The 16336-nt window shown below is 50.8% G+C and overlaps 2 protein-coding genes across 4 annotated transcripts; one reads left to right on the top strand and one right to left on the bottom strand.

Annotated features, from left to right (window-relative positions):
- Positions 1-22: 22 nt before the first annotated feature.
- On the top strand, positions 23-3082 carry DFFB (DNA fragmentation factor subunit beta). 3 transcript variants are annotated; one of them, XM_061450390.1, is made up of 7 exons: positions 23-146; positions 211-337; positions 416-604; positions 1247-1326; positions 1486-1659; positions 1842-1942; positions 2384-3082. In XM_061450390.1, the coding sequence occupies exons 1-7, from the start codon at positions 33-35 to the stop codon at positions 2595-2597; spliced, it is 999 nt and encodes a 332-aa protein (XP_061306374.1). In that variant the 5' UTR covers positions 23-32; the 3' UTR covers positions 2598-3082. The 3 variants fall into 3 exon arrangements, with proteins under 3 accessions (XP_061306374.1, XP_061306373.1, XP_061306375.1); XM_061450389.1 differs by having other exon boundaries at positions 211-604; XM_061450391.1 differs by having other exon boundaries at positions 211-604; positions 2127-2522.
- Positions 3083-4203: 1121 nt separating this feature from the next.
- Positions 4204-12621, bottom strand: CUNH1orf174 (chromosome unknown C1orf174 homolog). Its single transcript, XM_061450027.1, has 4 exons — positions 12559-12621; positions 6781-7080; positions 5781-6263; positions 4204-5366 (listed from the first exon to the last, which is right to left on the bottom strand). Exons 1-4 carry the CDS (start codon positions 12619-12621, stop codon positions 5262-5264), a joined length of 951 nt encoding a protein of 316 aa, XP_061306011.1. The 3' UTR covers positions 4204-5261.
- Positions 12622-16336: the final 3715 nt, after the last annotated feature.

The following is a 16336-nucleotide window of genomic DNA, read 5'->3' as shown; positions in this document are numbered from 1 at the left end:
CGCTCCGGGGGCTGGAGGAGCAGCACCGGGGGATGGCGGAGCCGCTCCGCGCTTTCCGGGTGCGCGGGCGCTGCGCCCCGCGCAAATTCGGGGTGGCGGCGGGGAGCCTGCGCGGGCTGCTCCGGAAGAGCTGCCGGCTGCTGCAGGTGCGGGCCGCGGGCCGCGGCGCGGGGCAGCGGTCCGGCCCGGCCTCACCCGCCCGCGGGGCAGCTTCCCTTGCCAGGCAGCCGCCTCTGCCTCTATGAGGACGGGACGGAGCTGACCGAGGGCTACTTCCGCGCCCTGCCGCCGCAGAGCGAGCTGGTGCTGCTGGGACCGGGGGAGACGTGGCACGGCTGTGAGTGCACCGGGGCCGGGCGGTGGGGTAGTGCCTGGGAGCGGCCGCTCAGCCCGCGCCGCTTCGTCCTTACCGCAGGTGCCAGCGATATCGAGCGGTTCCTCGCCGCCTTCTGCACCCAGCGGGAGGCCGTGGTGGAGGCCGCTCGGAAGCTGCTCAGCGATGAGCGGGCTCCCAGGAGGCAGAGGCTGCTGGCGGATCTCATCCACAACCTGAGCGAGAACATCCTGGCCGAGGACAAGGAAGAGGATGAGAAGTGGTTTGAAGGTGCGTTCGGTGACTGCAGGGAGCTGCTGTAGGCACTTCTGTCAGTCCTGCTGTTCTTGAAGTAGAATCATTCTATCATAGCTTAAAAATGTGGGAGCAATTCTAGCTGGAGCGGTTTGGTACCCTGTCAGGGGAGCGGTGATACATTTTCAAGGCTTCCGTACAGGATATGCATATTTAGCATCAGAAAAACGGCTAAAACTACTCCAGTGTTCCTTCTTGCTCTGTCCAACAGAGCATCTGGAATACATTGTTTTCCCCATTAGTACAGGTGTGCATTTACAATCTGTTAACGATTTGCTATTAGCATCCTGCTAATTGCAGGTACCAGCTAACCTTCTTTACATTTTCTTTCAACCCCCTTCACAAGCTGCACTTCCCCTTCCCAAGTCGTTGTTGTGGTGCTTCCTGAACAATTGCTTTCTTTTCACAATCTCTTTAGCAAGTAACAACTATAATATCAGCTACTGCTCTCAGCTGGTGCACTGGGTGGGCTTTTAAATGCTAAGAGCAGGGTAGTCCTGACCCAGTAAAGCAAAAATAGAACGAAAACATCTGCACATAGGGAGTTTGGAAGGAAGGGGGAAGGCAGAAGCCCTGCACTAACAGTAGCTAAGTTACAACACACTTAACTCCCTTTAGGTCTAGAGTCTCGCTTTAAGAACAAGTCAAGCTACATGCGATACAGTTGTGAAAGCAGAATACGGAGCTACATGAAAGAGGTAAAAGGTTCTGTTGAAGTAGCTTATTTTCAAGATGCAAGTTAATTCTGTGATCACATATAAAAGACTTCTATAGTATGAAATAGCGATTGTAGAAAAGAGCTTCAGGCTGCTATAGGCACCAAGGAATGATTGGTTTGGGGGTTTTCCCTTTTCTAGGTTAGCAGCTTTATTTCAAATGTTCATCCTACAGCAAGAGATGAGTATAAAAGGATCATTGACATGATGGCAGATAAATTGAAATCTGTGAAATACAATGGATGCTACTTTGACAGAAGGGAGGAGGAGGAAGCAGCCCGCCTGTGCACCACAGAGGGGTGGTTCTCTTGTCAGGTGAGTTCAGCCCTTTCTAAAGCAGAGTCTTGGTTCCAGCAGGCAGCACTCTGACTTACAGTAGAGGAAGGACAGAGTTAGCTGGATGTGCACGCAGTGTGATAATGATCTTGGGAGGGCAATGATGTGGGTGATCTATCTTGAGTCAGTCATGATGAGCAGGGCACCCTCTTGTTTTATAGGGACCCTTCGACAGAGATGACTGCCCATGTAAGCATTCCATCAACCCCTACAGTAACAGGGAGAGCAGAATCATCTTCAGTACCTGGAATCTTGATCACATGTATGTACAAAATATTAATTCAAACTACCCTTCATCTTAGGCAGGAAAGGAACAGCCAGAGTCTTTACTCACCCCACTGCACTGTGATAAAAGATGCTTGGGTGCTGCAGCTGCTTCTCATGACATAAAGTCCTGAAGGCAGATGACGATGCTGTCTCTCATTAGCTGCTTTGCTTCTGTTCAGATTTTTCTTGTACAGAACATACCCCTCCTCACTATGTCCCCCTTTGTGGGGACTCCTCTCTGGCAAACTCTCAGACCTGTTTTCAGGCACTGTGCAGTTGTGAAGCAAACAGGATGTGCTATATTTCCTCGGGTTGGGAAGCCTAGTTACAGTGAAGGAATTCACATTCTGCCTGCTTCTGAAAGGAAGATGGATGCTCAATTATTATGAAAAAAAGCCTTTAACAGCAATATTGTTTTCTCTTTTGTGCACTGAAGAATAGAGAAGAAACGTGCTGTTGTCCCAGAACTGGCAGAAGCTGTCAAAACACAAGATGGAAGGGAAGTGAACTGGGAATACTTCTATCAGCTGCTGTTTACTGTGGATAATTTAAAACTTGTACATATTGCGTGCCATAAGAAAACCAATCATAACCTCAGCTGTGACAAAACTAAAATTTACAGGAGAAGAAAGCACAACCACAGGATTTGATAGTGCATCTCTGGAAGTGACTTCAAAATGTTGAAGTCACTTCAATATTTGGTTGGTTTTGAACAGCTCTAGTTTGCTAAAGGACTTATTTCAGAGTCCCTGCCAAAAGGGACTTGCCAAGTAATTCAGATGCCATCTCACAAAGCATACAGGTACCTCATGCATAATTCTGCTTTCCTGCTTTCTCACTTCAAGCCTGCCTTCCATCACACTGTTAAAATACAGATGCAAGTCAGTATAAAACTGAGGCCAGAGGCTGACAGGGATTAAGCTCTACTGCCTCTCTAGCCATGACAAACATAGGTCCGAAAAACTAATGCTAGATGCGCATTTCTCTGAACTTTAAGCCAAACAAAGTACTTCAGGATAATTATTCTGCTCCATGCCTTTTCCAGGTGATAACCACTGTATTTCAGGTGCGCTAAAGGGCGGTTCAGTGACAGAGCTGCTGGCTCTTCTGTGCTGAAACACCCACACTCATGCATGACCACATCTTTGCTTCTGCTACCTTGGTTCTTTAGCATCTTCCCCACTGGTTTCTCTCTTTCTGTTTCTGCCTCTGTAGCTTGAAGCAACACAAGGAAAGTAACTGCATAATCAGTTTTACCTGGTGCTCCAGAGAATATTGCCTTTGTAAAACACTTCCTACCTCAGGTAACAAAATACAAATGGATCAATTTTTACTTGTTTTTTTTTTAAGTACCAGCTGACAGCAACTGAATTTATAGGGACTGTCAGTGTAAGTGATGGGAATTTCTTCAAATTAAAAAATTGACACCATTTTCCTGTGTTGTTATGTGGAGGCAGAGGAGCAGGAGTGGTTAATGAGGTCTAACATAGCATGGCAATTCAGAATGGAAAGGCTGAGCACAGGGAGATTGCTAGTAGAGCACTAGCTGCTGACTGTGAATAACTTCACCCTCTTTACCCCCATATTGTTGGTCCTCTTCCCTACCTAAGTAAATCCAAGCTAGTCCACACAGAACAGTGTAGAGGTGTAACTGATGGGTGAGCCATGACCTGCTATGTCTTGGAAATGCAGGAGCTTTACTACAGAGACTAGCAAGCTGCAAACAACAACCCAGCCCCCTCAAACATTTCAATATAAAATTTAAGTAGGAGCATTTTAAATGCAGGATTTTTAACACCAATGCACTTAATCAATCCTTCCATATTACCTTACTGACTATACAGTACTCATACCCAAGATACAATCACTCACTGCACTGGTTTGACATTGGGGATGGCATCACAGCTAAGACCCTGATGACAAAACAGTTGTCATCTGTAGGGTGCAGTTCCTACAAACTGCGAATCACTGTTTTGCACAGTGCTGAAACAACCCCAAATGTCTGTGTGCAAAGCCATATTTGCTAGAAAGAGACAGCAGCAAATAAATCATTTAAGGAAGGGTGGGAGAGCTGCTTCAAGCTGGAGTTGTGCTGAGAACCATGAATATGCTATTAAAAAATTAGATTTTTCTGTGTTAAAGAATTAAGAGTGAAAAGGAGCCAAGAAATATCATTGACAGAAACAATGCATCAGCTGGAGTGGAAATGTGAATAAATTAACATGTCATGCATTTACAATTTGTTTGACTTACAACTTTTGAACATTTAACAGGCTGTAGCTGTAGAAATTAATATTTATTTAAACCATCTGCTGATAACATTTTCTCTATGTTTTATAGAAAAGGAGAAGAAACTGTAACAATAAAGATCTGGGAGCTTATCACATAATCACACTTTTGAAGATGTATTATCATAAACACTGGGGGAGTTCACAGTCCTCAAACCATCTGAAATTACTCATTACTGGGTACAAATGCAGGCTAGAACGTGGTGGGCTGCCCCCCATCTTTAGCGGGCAGTACTCGCTCACCTACAGATCAAGCCTCACACTGAGCAGTTTTATTCCTCCTTTATCACCACTGATGCATTTGTATACAAAATCCCTATTCCTAACCCTGGGAAGTCAACTGAAAATACTGCCTATGTTGCCACAGGCAGTGCTCACAGCTGCTCTGGTGGAAGAGGGAGGCAGCCAGCTTTATGTGGTGGTTATTAAGAGAACTGAAATGCAACAAGAACTACTTGACTCCCAGAGATTACCATCGCTGCCCTCACACTGAATCCATGCTTTACCAGCAGAACAGCATTTCGGAGGTTTAACTGGTTCTGGTTTAGATACAAACAGTGCAGCACACACAACAGAGCCTGGTGTCCCTCTTGGTTCTGGGGAGTCAACTGGCTGCATTACTAACAGGATGCCACAAAGGCAGACATCACAGAATTCATAGCAAAAGGAACTTGTTCTCACCTGGTTTAATTGGCTATTTCTGAAAAAAGGAGCGAGACCAAGTGTTCATCCTAGGCAGGACCTCAAAATCATAAGCAAGCTCTGAGAGCTTCCATTTTCCCAGTTTTTTTCCTAAACATTAGTGGTAAAATGCTAACTTGCAATTTCTTTCCAAATCACTGACAATTCAGTCAATCTTAGCCCCAGACAACTGTGGGAGAATCCTCTATCTGCCAACTCAAGGAAAACAAACTCCACCACCTCTCTCTCTGAGAAAAGGCAAACGCAGACACCTTATGTTAGCAACAGCCAACCAGCATCACGTGGTTGCAATGAGAAAGGGGTTAGTTTATTTACACTTTGCTGTTAGACAACATCCTCTTCCTCCTCCTCTTCCTTCGCAATGAAATGGAGCTTTCGGAGTTCTCGCCTGCTCATCGTTGTGCTTGGGAGAGCAACTGCTGGGAGATCCTTTAAAGAAAGGATAAAAGCAGTGAGGAAAGTCTGTTGTGGCAAATGGCAGAGCTCCCGCCTCCCCAAAGGTTCACATCCTGCCGCAGCTGTTACACCAGGCACCAACACACAGTGAGAAAACATTGTGACAATAACACCCTGTCTCCACAGTACAGCTCTGTATGTCTTCATGAGTAAAAATACCTGTCTTATAGAACTGGACTAAAGAATTTAGTACAAAAGATTTTACATCTGAAATTAATCTGGCTGGGCAATTACTTCCAGCTCTGATCAAGACAGTTCTCTCTAGAGGACAGGAATACGATGCCAGAGAACTACAAGTCCAGCCTAATTTAGTTTGCAGTTGTGAGACTTGAGTGGAACAGAGCTGAGCATCACCTCATCATGGAACAGAGGAGGTCATCATCTCACCTGCAAAAACTCCACATCTCCAAAGAACCGGTCCATGGGCATCGGCTGGTTGCTGTCTTCATCCAAGAAGGTGCTGCTGTCCAGTCGCATCGGCTTCGTTGGGAGAGCAGTGTCCTCCGAGCCAGACCCATCAGAAAGTGCACTCTCACAGCTGCTCTCTTCGCTGCAGACACAAGCATGCGCACCTTCACCACTGTCCGTTTCTGATGGAGCATCTCTTGATTTCACCCCACGTGGCTTGTGAGATGCATTATGCTCCTTTTCCTGTTCCTCTCTGTTAGTCTCTGGAATGCTTTCACCTTTTTGCTGCTGAATTACAGCATGGTCTCCTGGATCCTCTGAACACTGATCCCCATCCGTTGTTGGGGGTGTTTCCACCAACGCAGCAAGGGCTCCCCTTCCACGTGGAAGTCCTAGCTCAGATTTTACTAGACCAGGGTGTTTGGTTTTTAGCCTCTTTGAGGGTCGTCTCTCAGCTGTTTTCTGTGAAGAGCAGTGGTAGAAGAAGGGATAAGATCCTAAAGCTTAACTGAAATAAAGAAAACCACCCTATCTCTTTAGCTGCAAGGCTGGATGTGGACCTGAAGGGCTTGAGCAGCACCTTGATGCACAGCTGCATCACTGAGAAACAGGACGAAAGAGGAGCAGATAGCTTGCACTACGGCACAGTCCACCGCCAGGAGCAAGTTACTTCTCAAAGCATAAACCATCACCGTATGTGGCTAATCACCATTTCCATGTTTTCCTGGGGACGCTGTAGCTGGCAATTAATGTAGCAGGACGGACTATTGCTAGGCTAACATCCCATCGCCGGCTTTTAAACGGTAAAAAACTCCAGAGCTGGCCCTGGAGCACACAAATACGGTCACAGGAGCGTAACGAAGTGGTGGGGAGGGAAGAACCACGTGAATTCTCCAGGTAACTCCCTCACGGCCCTGCTCCGTTTGCGGCCCTTAACCATTACCCGCACCCCCGGCCCCGCAGCCCGCCCCGCTCCTACCTGGCCTGGCGGCTGGGCCCCCCCCCGCTGCTGGCGCCGGGCCGCAGGCGACGCTTCCCCCGCGGGCTGAGCGGAGGCGGCCGCCGGGCTCCCGCCCTCCAGGGACCCCTCCGCGCGGTACCCGAGCAGCCGCTCCCGCCGCCGCCGCCCCGGGAGGGCCGAGCCGGGGGTCCCGGTGCGGCTCCCGCTCCGCGCCTGGCCGCCCGCCGCCATCTTGGGCAGGGCGGGGGAGCCCGCGCTCGCCATCTTGTGGAGCCGCCGGGCTCCGGGGGGGGAAGGCGGAGGGAGGCCGGGTCCCCGCTGGCCGCAAGCGGGGCACAGCCCGAGCACAGCGCGGGGAGCCTGCCCTGCCCCGCCGTTAAATACGAGTTAGCAGATTGGGAACAGGAGTTTGCCTCCAAACTGCCTAATGGGCTTCTGCTGCGGAGCAGTTCTGCCTCCTCGCTCTAGAGGGGATGGGCGTTTCAGGGCTTCCTTCTGGAGCAGGGCTTGCTCCCGCTCCAAAGTGTGCGGCCAGGGTGTTACTATTCAGAGATGCCTCTCGGTTCATCTCCACAGCCTTCAGGGAGCAAATAATGTCAGTAACTCAAATCCCTCTTTAACTTCCAGGGCTGCCGATAGCAGAGGGACTCCCGTGTGGCAGAAACATCTTCATTGAGGATGAGGATGAGGATGAGGAGATGAGTGCAGTGTTTGTGCCCCTGTCCCACGGGTGAGGCTGCACCTCAAATCCTGTGTTCAGTTCTGGCCCCTCACTACAAGATAGACATAGAGGGGCTGGAGCGGGGCCAGAGCAGGGCAATGGAGCTGGTGCAGGCCTGGAGCCCAAGTGTGATGGGAACGGCTGAGGGAGCTGGGGGGTTCAGGCTGGAGAAGAGAAGGCTCAGGGGGGACCTGATGGCTCCCTACAAGTGCCTGCCAGGAGGATGGAGCCAGGAGGGGCTGGGCTCTGCTCCCAAGGAACAAGGGATGGGACAAGAGGAGACGGCCTCAAGCTGCCCCAGGGCAGGTTTAGATGGAGCTGAGGAACAATTCCTGCCCCAGAGGGTGCTCAGGCATTGGAACAGGCTGCCCAGGGCAGGGCTGCAGGCACTGGCCCTGCAAGTGTTCACACCCCGTGGAGACGAGGCCTCAGTGCCATGGGGCAGTGGTGGCCTTGGCAGTGCTGGGGTAAGGGTTGGACTGGATGAGCTGAAAGGGCTTTTCCAACCCTGTTGATTCCATGGCTCTCAAGCAGCCCAACGCCTGGATTTAAGGGTGTCATTATCTGCACTTTATCAGAAGAAGCAGTGCTTGCCCAACATGCCCTGACGGAGGAGGGACACAGCGGCCCCGGGGGCTCCATCCATCACATTAAACTACAGCTCTCCTCTGTTAATTCCATGCTTTGAGGACGCTGGGGGGACTTTTGTAATTCTATGTAGCTGAGGGTGCAGGAGGTTGTTTCTTTATAACAGCCTTTAATGGTCCTGCTCATTGCGGAGCCACGAGCCTCAGCGGCTGGAGGGTATTACTTGTGCTCCTCAAGCCAGCTGAGCTCATCAAAGGCTTGTCCACTCATCCCGGCCTTAAAAAACCCATGAGCAGCCATTTAAATGGCTGAGCTAAGTGGCAAGAACGGCCCCGTGGGAATACTCAAGTAAGAGGTTTTTGCTCAAAAGCAGAAAGTCTCTCTGTTCAACCGCACCGCGCTGGAGAACACCTGATGGTTGCGCTGCAATATCTCCTGGTGCTCAAGGGTCCTTCTGTGCTGTGTTCCCTGCCCAAGATAATTCGTATTCTCCTCCGAAAGCTTCTCGACTTGCTCCGCTCCCTGCCAGTGCAGTTGCTTGCAGCCACGGAATACAGATGATTGCTTTTATTGGGCACTGAAAACTTACACTGTCTCGTAAAGAGGAGAGGACCAGAAGGGGCTGAAGAACAGTGTTTCTGCAGCTGGAAGGCTTGGTGGTTGGTTTAATTTCCTCCATGAGCTCAAAATAGCAAGGAAAATTAAATGGTGAAGATCTTAATAAATACTTTCCACAACACTGTACGTTTCCCATTCTTTATGCTCTGTAAAATCGATTTGAGTGGTGAGGGAGAGGTGGCTGAGCCCTACAGCAGCATCATGTCTGTGTGGACACAGTGTGTGGCAGCACATAGTGATGGAGATGAAGGATCACGAGCACTTGAGGCTGCAGGGTGGCCTTGGACACTTCCATGGGGGAAGCCAAGATGGCAGGGCTCCCTTGCACACTTCCTCTACTACCTTCACCACATTCTCCCCTATAACCACATTATTTAGGGGGAAAGCGGTGCCAATTCCCTCACTGCAGATGCTGCTGCATTTCCCCACATCCAGCTGATCCCTCTTGGAGAAAACGAACAGTCGCACAGTGCCGAGAGGGCTGCGAGGGCGCAGCTCCCCCCCGAGACCAGCCCACATCCCAGCAGCAGGCTGAGCCTCCTGAGCCACTTGAAAGGCTGCGCGGGGACTGCTACCAGCCACGCAGCCCTTAAAGGGAATCAGAGCAGCACAAAGTATTTACATTAAGCCCACATTTCCACATAAAAGAGGACTTATTTTCAACAATATTAAGAGGGGTTTTTATTAGAATCTCTTGTCTAAGCAGGCAGCAAAAAGGAAGATTTTGAGAGCTCCCTTATTTGTATGAAAGCTGCTGGCGGGTACAAAGCGGCAGCTGAGGAGCTTATTGAGCAGGAAGGGAGGTTCAGGCTGTGAAACTCGATGTGTAAATTAGCTTCTCGCAGCTCTTGTCTCTGCGCCTGTCACTTGCACCAGTGTCCCTGTCTGTTACAATCCTCCCGGTTCATTTGGATAACTATCAGCAACATGCCAGGGACAGCAGCCAAAACCCGCGCTGCCTGCAAACAGAGCGGCTGTTAACTGGGGAACGCGAGGTCTACCAAAGTAAACAGGCATCCAGCGGGAACGCCGGTTGGTCTTTTCCTGCTATGGGAGCCTTATTTTTAGTGAAGGGGCTGAATGCTTCATTAGCAGCACTTGGGAGAAAGCAGGAGGAGGATCCGCTTCCTACTGGCTGGCACAGGGAGCCTCGCTCCCTGCCTGGACCGTGCTGCAGCATCCTCCCTCCTCGGCACAGCCAGTGCTGGCAGGATAATCCGAGGACACAAGTTCCTAGTGGTTGTTCTCTCCTGCAATGACGGTGTTGTGCCAACTCGGGTAGTGGCTGCAAAGGGCCTGTTTTGGGCTCCCAAAAGTCTCCTGGCTCAGTTTCTGATGAGTTGATAGCTGAGCTGGAAACCAAGCATTCAAGGGGGCCTGCCACCCTCTGATGTGGCTGTCCTAGACAGCTTTGCACCAATGAGACCTTCATTTTCATTACTGAGGAGTTACAGACATGGGAATAGCAAGGAATTTATGACACATAATGAAACTTGATTCTTGCCATGTGAGAAATCTCTCCTCGAGTGTTATTTTGGATTTCTTCCTAATATCTTATCAAGAACCAAACGTGGAAAGCCAGTATCTGAAGAAATTAACACAACTGAGCAGAGTACATAGGCTTTGCAGGAAAGAGCAGCAAGGGGAAAAACTATGAAAGTCATTAATGGAAATCCTTAAGGGACACCTTAGAAGCAGAGGATACAGAAAGTTGGGATGCTTGCCTGCAGAGCTGCATGGCCATGACCTCCTACAGGAGGTCCAGCTGGAAGTGTCAGGCCCTGCTGATATCAATCACCCCCTCTACTGCTGCACAAACCCACTTTTCCTAATGATCTCTGGGATGCTTTACAAAGGAACGTAGGGACAGGGCAAGGGAATGGCTTTACCCTGCCAGAGGGGAAACTGAGCTGAGCTCTTCGGCAGAAGCTCTTCCCTGTGAGGGTGCTGAGGTGCTGGCACAGGGTGCCCAGAGAAGCTGTGGCTGCCCCATCCCTGGCAGTGCTCAAGGCCAGGTTGGACACAGGGGCTTGGAGCAAGCTGCGCCAGTGGAAGGGGTCCTGCCCGTGGCAGGGGTTGGAGCTGGAGGAGCTTTAAGGTCCCTTCCCACCCAAACCAGTCTGGGATTCAGTATCAGGCAGCCGCTTTGCCCAAGCTTTCCTTCCCTTCCAAGGACCTGAGCTGCACTGAGCAGCATCACTTTTTGAAGAGTTTCACCAAAGGGAAGTCAATCTCTGCCAGCACAGAGCGTCCCGCGGGACCGTTACCTCTGCTCCGGGAATCCGATTACACGGGCTGCGGCACCTCAGCCTCGCCGCTGCACAGCAGCAGCTTACAGAGAGCTTTTCCGGACCTCATTTAGCAGCCGCTTTAGCTGCGGTCACCCCAACTCTTCCCCCTCTCGCTCTGCTGCGGCGCGATGCTTCAGTTCCGTTCTCGCCGCGGCTTCAGCCCGGCTCGGCTCCTCCCGCTGCCGGGCGCTGGGGGTCAGTGTTCCCCCGGCGGTGCCGCCCTGCCCGCAGCCCCGGCTCCAGCAGCTCGGGCAGCCCGTGCTGCCCTGCCCGGAGGGACCTCGGCGACCCGCAGCCTTTCCCCTCCTCCACCTGCCCAGCTGTGAGCTCTCCGCTGGCTCCAGGCAGAGAAACCACCCAGCCTGACCCTGCCGTCACCCACTGCATTCCACGAGGCTGAGCCCCATCCAAAATTAGACCCAGGGTGCTCTTGCCATTAGGTAGATTAAAACACAACCAGCCTCCCCCAGGAAGCTCCCAACCAACCCCAAAAGACCCCCTTCCTCTGTTAACCTCCAGCAAAGCCAGGCTTGCCCAGCCCTAGCCAGCTTTGCCACCAGTGACAGGTAACATTTTGTTAAGTGCTGTGCATTATTTAACAGAGTTTCTTCAGGGAGATTGAAAATTCTTTGAGTAAATGCAACTCTTCCACACGCACCTGACAATGATCGAAGGGGCTGTTTTACACAAGGCTCATTAAAAATAAAACCACAGTGTTGATTTCAGCAGCTTAAATTACTTAAGACACTGTAATAGGATAAATATTTGATGGTGAAGTTTAAATTTCCACCACCATTATGTTGCTGCTAGAAAGATAAAGGATTCTTTAAAGCCTGCTTGGTGGTCTCCTTTCAAAGGAAAACGGTTGGAAACTTGCCTCAAAACCTGCCTGCGGAGATTGCTTTTGGGATGGGAATGAATTCATTTCTTCCCTCTATTGTCTGCAGGTAATAGAAAATTCTTCCTGCTCCCATCAGAACTGGTCAGTCCCTGCTGGCAGTGGGAACTGCACCCAGCTCTGGGGCAACAACACAAGAGGGATGTGGAGCTGCTGGAGCCAGTACAGAGGAGGTCACAGAGATGCTGCAAGGGCTGGAGCAGCTCTGCTCTGGAGCCAGGCTGAGAGAGCTGGGCTGGGGCAGCCTGGAGAAGAGAAGGCTCCTGAAGGGGAGACCTGAGAGCAGCTCCAGTGCCTAAAGGGGCTGCAGGGAATCCCAGAGAAGCTGTGGCTGTCCCATCCCTGACAGTGTTCAAGGCCAGGTTGGATGGGGCTTGGAGCAAGCTGCTCTGGTGGAAGGTGTCCCTGCCACCTAGATGAGCTTTAAAGTCCCTTCCAACCCAAACCAGTCTGGGATTCTGTGATACGGGGCACCCGTTCCCTTGGAGCTGGTGGTGTGGTGCAGTGCCTTGGGGTAGGGACATCTCTGCAAGCCGCCATCACTGCACAGGTCATCACCAAACAACACACACGGGAATTCTGAAGGGCTGAAAATCCTTTTCAGTTCCGATTTTACAACACCTTACCCAAGCTGACCACATCAGCACATGCTTTTGGACCCAGCGCGAGCTGAGACTTACCTTCAGCAGAGCTGCAGCCCGCGTGACTGTCAGAGCCCGCTCCTCGAGTGCTGCTCCGGGCATCAGCAGCACATCTCGTGTCAGAGTGCAGCGGCAAGTTTCACAGTCCCGAGCCTATAAATATTTCTGTTTGCCTTTGAAATGATTGCTCTGCAGTGGCACTTCCCCTCTCTATCACAGGATTAACTCTCCTTTTCTATCACTTACCTTGGGGTAATGCAATACATAAAGCTTATAACGCCTCAACAATTCAATTCTTGGCTCCCAAGAGTCACCAGTTGCTAGGCAAATGAATGATACCTCCAAGGGCAGAGCTGGCCCAAGCAGGGGGGCTGTCCCCAGCAGCAATCACCAGTCTGACATGGAGAAGGTGGCTGGGCCAGGCAGCACCTTCTTAGCAGCACAAAAAGCCATCAGCATTCTCCTAAGAGGCACCTTTCTCCCTGGTCCCTCCCAGGCGCCACTCCAGGGATGTTATCACACTTCAGTAACTCCCCAAATTAAAAAGGGATAATGACAGTTGAAGCACCCTAGAACAGGACCATGGAATGCACCACTGATGGCAGTCTCTTGTCCAGTGTCACAAATACCTTCCAGGAGAGGAGCAAGCTTCACCCAAAAAGCACTTAGATTTGTTTTTTTACCCTCCATTACCAATGCCAGAGGTTACGTGTAAAGAGCTGTAACTGTACCTCAGAGAAGACCTTCTACCAGTGGGGATCCTCAGACAGCATCTATCTCAAAAGAGCAGGGAAAAACAATCAGAGGAGACATGTTCTGTTCATGCAACAGCAAGCAATATTGTTCCGTTGGCAGGATTCACGCTAAGACAACTGCTCCAGTGTCCTAGAATGCTGTGCCTTTATGCATTCCTTCCAACTGGGGACTTCAGTGCAAGAGGAATGATTCAGTTATCAGCCCTACGAGACTCCAGCAATGAAGCCAGATCTTCATTACAATCTGGTTAAGTATTTCCAGCATGCAGCGTGCCTCCATCCAGAGCTGTCTGCTTGCTCTCTTGAAGCTGGTTTTCCAGGAGCAGCTCATTACACAGCACCGAAGTCACCTTCCACCTCCTCGCAGGGTCAGCTCGGAGCTTTGCCATCTGCACCTCGCGTGCTGTAAGGAAGATGCTGCACGACTGTCCAGGCACTATTCAGGGTGTAATAGCTGCACTTCACAGACAGATTAATCATGTAAGTGAGCAAAGACTTCAGCCAAGAGCTCCTCCACAAGCAGCGAGTGTCTGGGGCTCTTTCCTGCATGCACTGATAGTGCTTAATACTTGAACAGACTTGGAATTAAATGAAACCCAGGAAGAAAGCAAAGAGCTTAGAAGTGTTCTATTGACTCATAGAGCTACGAACCCGACTGCCACATCTTGCCACCCCTCTCCTTGGCTCCCACCGCTCCCAGGGCTGGTGTGTGGCAATGCAGGCTGCATTCTCCACCCAGGTGGCAGCTGTCCCAGCAGTGTCTATGGCCAGGTATTCCCAGCGCTTGCAATGGCTCTGCTGTGGGGATGCCTGGCACAGGGCAGAGCTGCAGCACTCAGAGGGGTGGCTCTTGCAGTTCCAGCCCTCTCAGATTCTGCTAAGTTTTGCATTAGTTTGTTCCCATCACATTTTCTTCACTAAATAACCCTTGCTGGTTTTCTTTACAACTAAATATCTGCTCCTGAGATGGCCATGAGTGGCCAAAAGCTGCTGCTTGCAGACCAAGGATGTTATTTTGACACTTGATTTGATGTGAGGATACATGAACAGAAAACCACCGATGAATAGAAGAATCTCTCAGTATTCCTTGCTGTCACTCCAGCTAGAAAGCAAAGCTGGCAGCTCTTGCTCTTAGGGAATCTGAGATTATTCGGACAAAGGCTTCCCCATGGGTAGCACACTGGCAGGAACAAAGCAGTAGGGTTCACAGTATGAACAAGTGTCCTACAGCCAGTGGGATCAAAAGCAAGCCCTGAAACAGTGTGTAAACCAGGTTGGGTAGGACGGATTCAGCAACAATCAGGCTGCATGTAAAATGTGTTCAGATAGCAGGTTCTGTCCTGTGCAGACAATAGCAATGCTTGAGAGGCTGCTACAACACATGGCTGTGATTTTGTCATCCTGCTTAGTAGGAAAAGCCACCAAGGTCCCTGGCAGTGCTCAGAAATGTGCCTGACCAGCTCACGGTCCCTGCGTGTGTCCATACCCTCCCCAGGGCTTGGCATTGCTCCATGTCCTGCAGAAAACCAGCCACAGCATCCCCAAGGACCTCCACTCCCATGCTTGCCTCAGTGCATTTTGATGTCAGAAGGGTTTCAGGATAGATTTTAGGGTTACAGCAGTCGTTGGAGCTACACTACCTGGCTCTGGCTGGCTTGGAGCATCCTGCACTGCACTATGTTCCATGGCAGCAGCACTGGGCTGGGCACTGCCTGTACCATCTCTGGCTGCAGCAGACTCTCCCCCACTGGTGCCAAAGCCAGCAGAGCTGCCCTGACCCTGCTGCTTTGCCACCCAGCAGCCATGTCAGGGTGACCCTGCAAGAGAAAGGCTCAGCACACAGCGAGACACTGGCTTCTCCTTCCCTCCGAGCTCTCCAGAGGCAAACTTCTCCGGCCCAGAAGCTAAAAGGCTCATCAGGAGCTATTCCAGCCCCACATCTCGCTGTTCCCTCGGGACCACATCGTTCTCACCTCTGCTTGACATCCCTGCGTTGCCGAGGCCAAGCTCCCTTCCCTCTGCGTGCCACTTGCCAGCACTTGACCCGTGGCACCGCTCTGCATGTGCAGCCGCACGTCTCGCCCCGCTCCACGCTTTCAGTCACGCTCCCGGGGGAAATGTGTGAATGCCTCAATTTTGTCTCTATGCTCAGTAAGCAGGGAAGGAAAAAACCCTTCAGAAGTGCCGAGGCTGCATCTTCGCGGAGCAGAAACGTACAGGTGTGCTCTGCCATAAATACTGCAGGAAGGGGCTGATTAGATTCTCCTAACACGGCAAGTGCTGCATTACAGATGCCAAGCGCTTTGGAAGGAAGCCAACCGCCAGTTCCCTAAGGAATATTTGCATTGCCATGGCACCGTGCTGAGCAGGGATCCTTCTCCTTCGAGCGCCGGTAGCTGGTCAGGAGGATGAGAGGGGCCACCACAGTCAAGTTGAAGCAATTCTTTCTTCTGTAGTTTAATCCTCTTCCCTCCTCTTGATACAGTTTATTTAATTGCAGAGACAAGATGCATTTCCTTCTGGAGGGATTGTGGGAGAATATTTGTAATCCAAGGGCTGTAATTGAGCTCTGTAGTAATAATTATACTTCTCTTCATTAATATGTCTTAAAGCTCATTACAAACTATTTTTGTGCCAGCATCTTTGCTAAATCCCTACAGGGTGAGAGATAACTTTCTGTTCCACTACAGCAGCAACTTCAGAGTTCTCCTACTCTCACAAGGTAGCAGTGATAGCCAAAGAGAACCCTTAGATTGATGCTAAGGCCAGGGAAGCCTGGTCCCGAGTGGTATAAAATGGCTTAGGAAGGGGATCTCCCCCACTTGCTACCACCCAGCCTTTATCACCTTCACTGCTCCTCACCAGCCACCCACTGCACCCAGACTGGGGCTGTGCAAGGCAGGGGCCTCTGGCACATCCCCCCAGCAAACACTGAAAACACCATTCCAAGCTAAACAGTGAATGATAGCATAAAAGACCTTGTTTGAGTTTCCCTGTCCATGCTAGGGGGGTCTTTATGGAGGCATTTCTGAGGTTTGCTGGCTGCAGGGACTGCTGCAACA

This window comes from Pezoporus flaviventris, unplaced genomic scaffold, assembly GCF_033815535.1.
Source record: "Pezoporus flaviventris isolate CSIRO_AGI_PZ_B2104156 unplaced genomic scaffold, CSIRO_AGI_Pfla_v1 ptg000009l, whole genome shotgun sequence".
Taxonomy (NCBI): Eukaryota; Metazoa; Chordata; class Aves; order Psittaciformes; family Psittacidae; genus Pezoporus; species Pezoporus flaviventris.
Note: the sequence above shows the minus strand (reverse complement) of the source record. Positions and strands in the feature narration are given on the sequence as shown.

Coding starts and splice junctions, on each gene's coding strand:
- DFFB (XM_061450389.1), top strand. CDS start 33: ATGGCGGAGCCGCTCCGCGCTTTCCGGGTGCGCGGGCGCTGCGCCCCG. Junction 147..210: donor AGAGCTGCCGGCTGCTGCAG/GTGCGGGCCGCG, acceptor CCCGCGGGGCAG/CTTCCCTTGCCAGGCAGCCG. Junction 605..1,246: donor GGATGAGAAGTGGTTTGAAG/GTGCGTTCGGTG, acceptor AACTCCCTTTAG/GTCTAGAGTCTCGCTTTAAG.
- CUNH1orf174 (XM_061450027.1), bottom strand. CDS start 12,621: ATGCCCGGAGCAGCACTCGAGGAGCGGGCTCTGACAGTCACGCGGGCT. Junction 7,081..12,558: donor GGGCTGCAGCTCTGCTGAAG/GTAAGTCTCAGC, acceptor GCTTGCGGCCAG/CGGGGACCCGGCCTCCCTCC. Junction 5,367..5,780: donor GAGATGTGGAGTTTTTGCAG/GTGAGATGATGA, acceptor CTTTCTTTAAAG/GATCTCCCAGCAGTTGCTCT.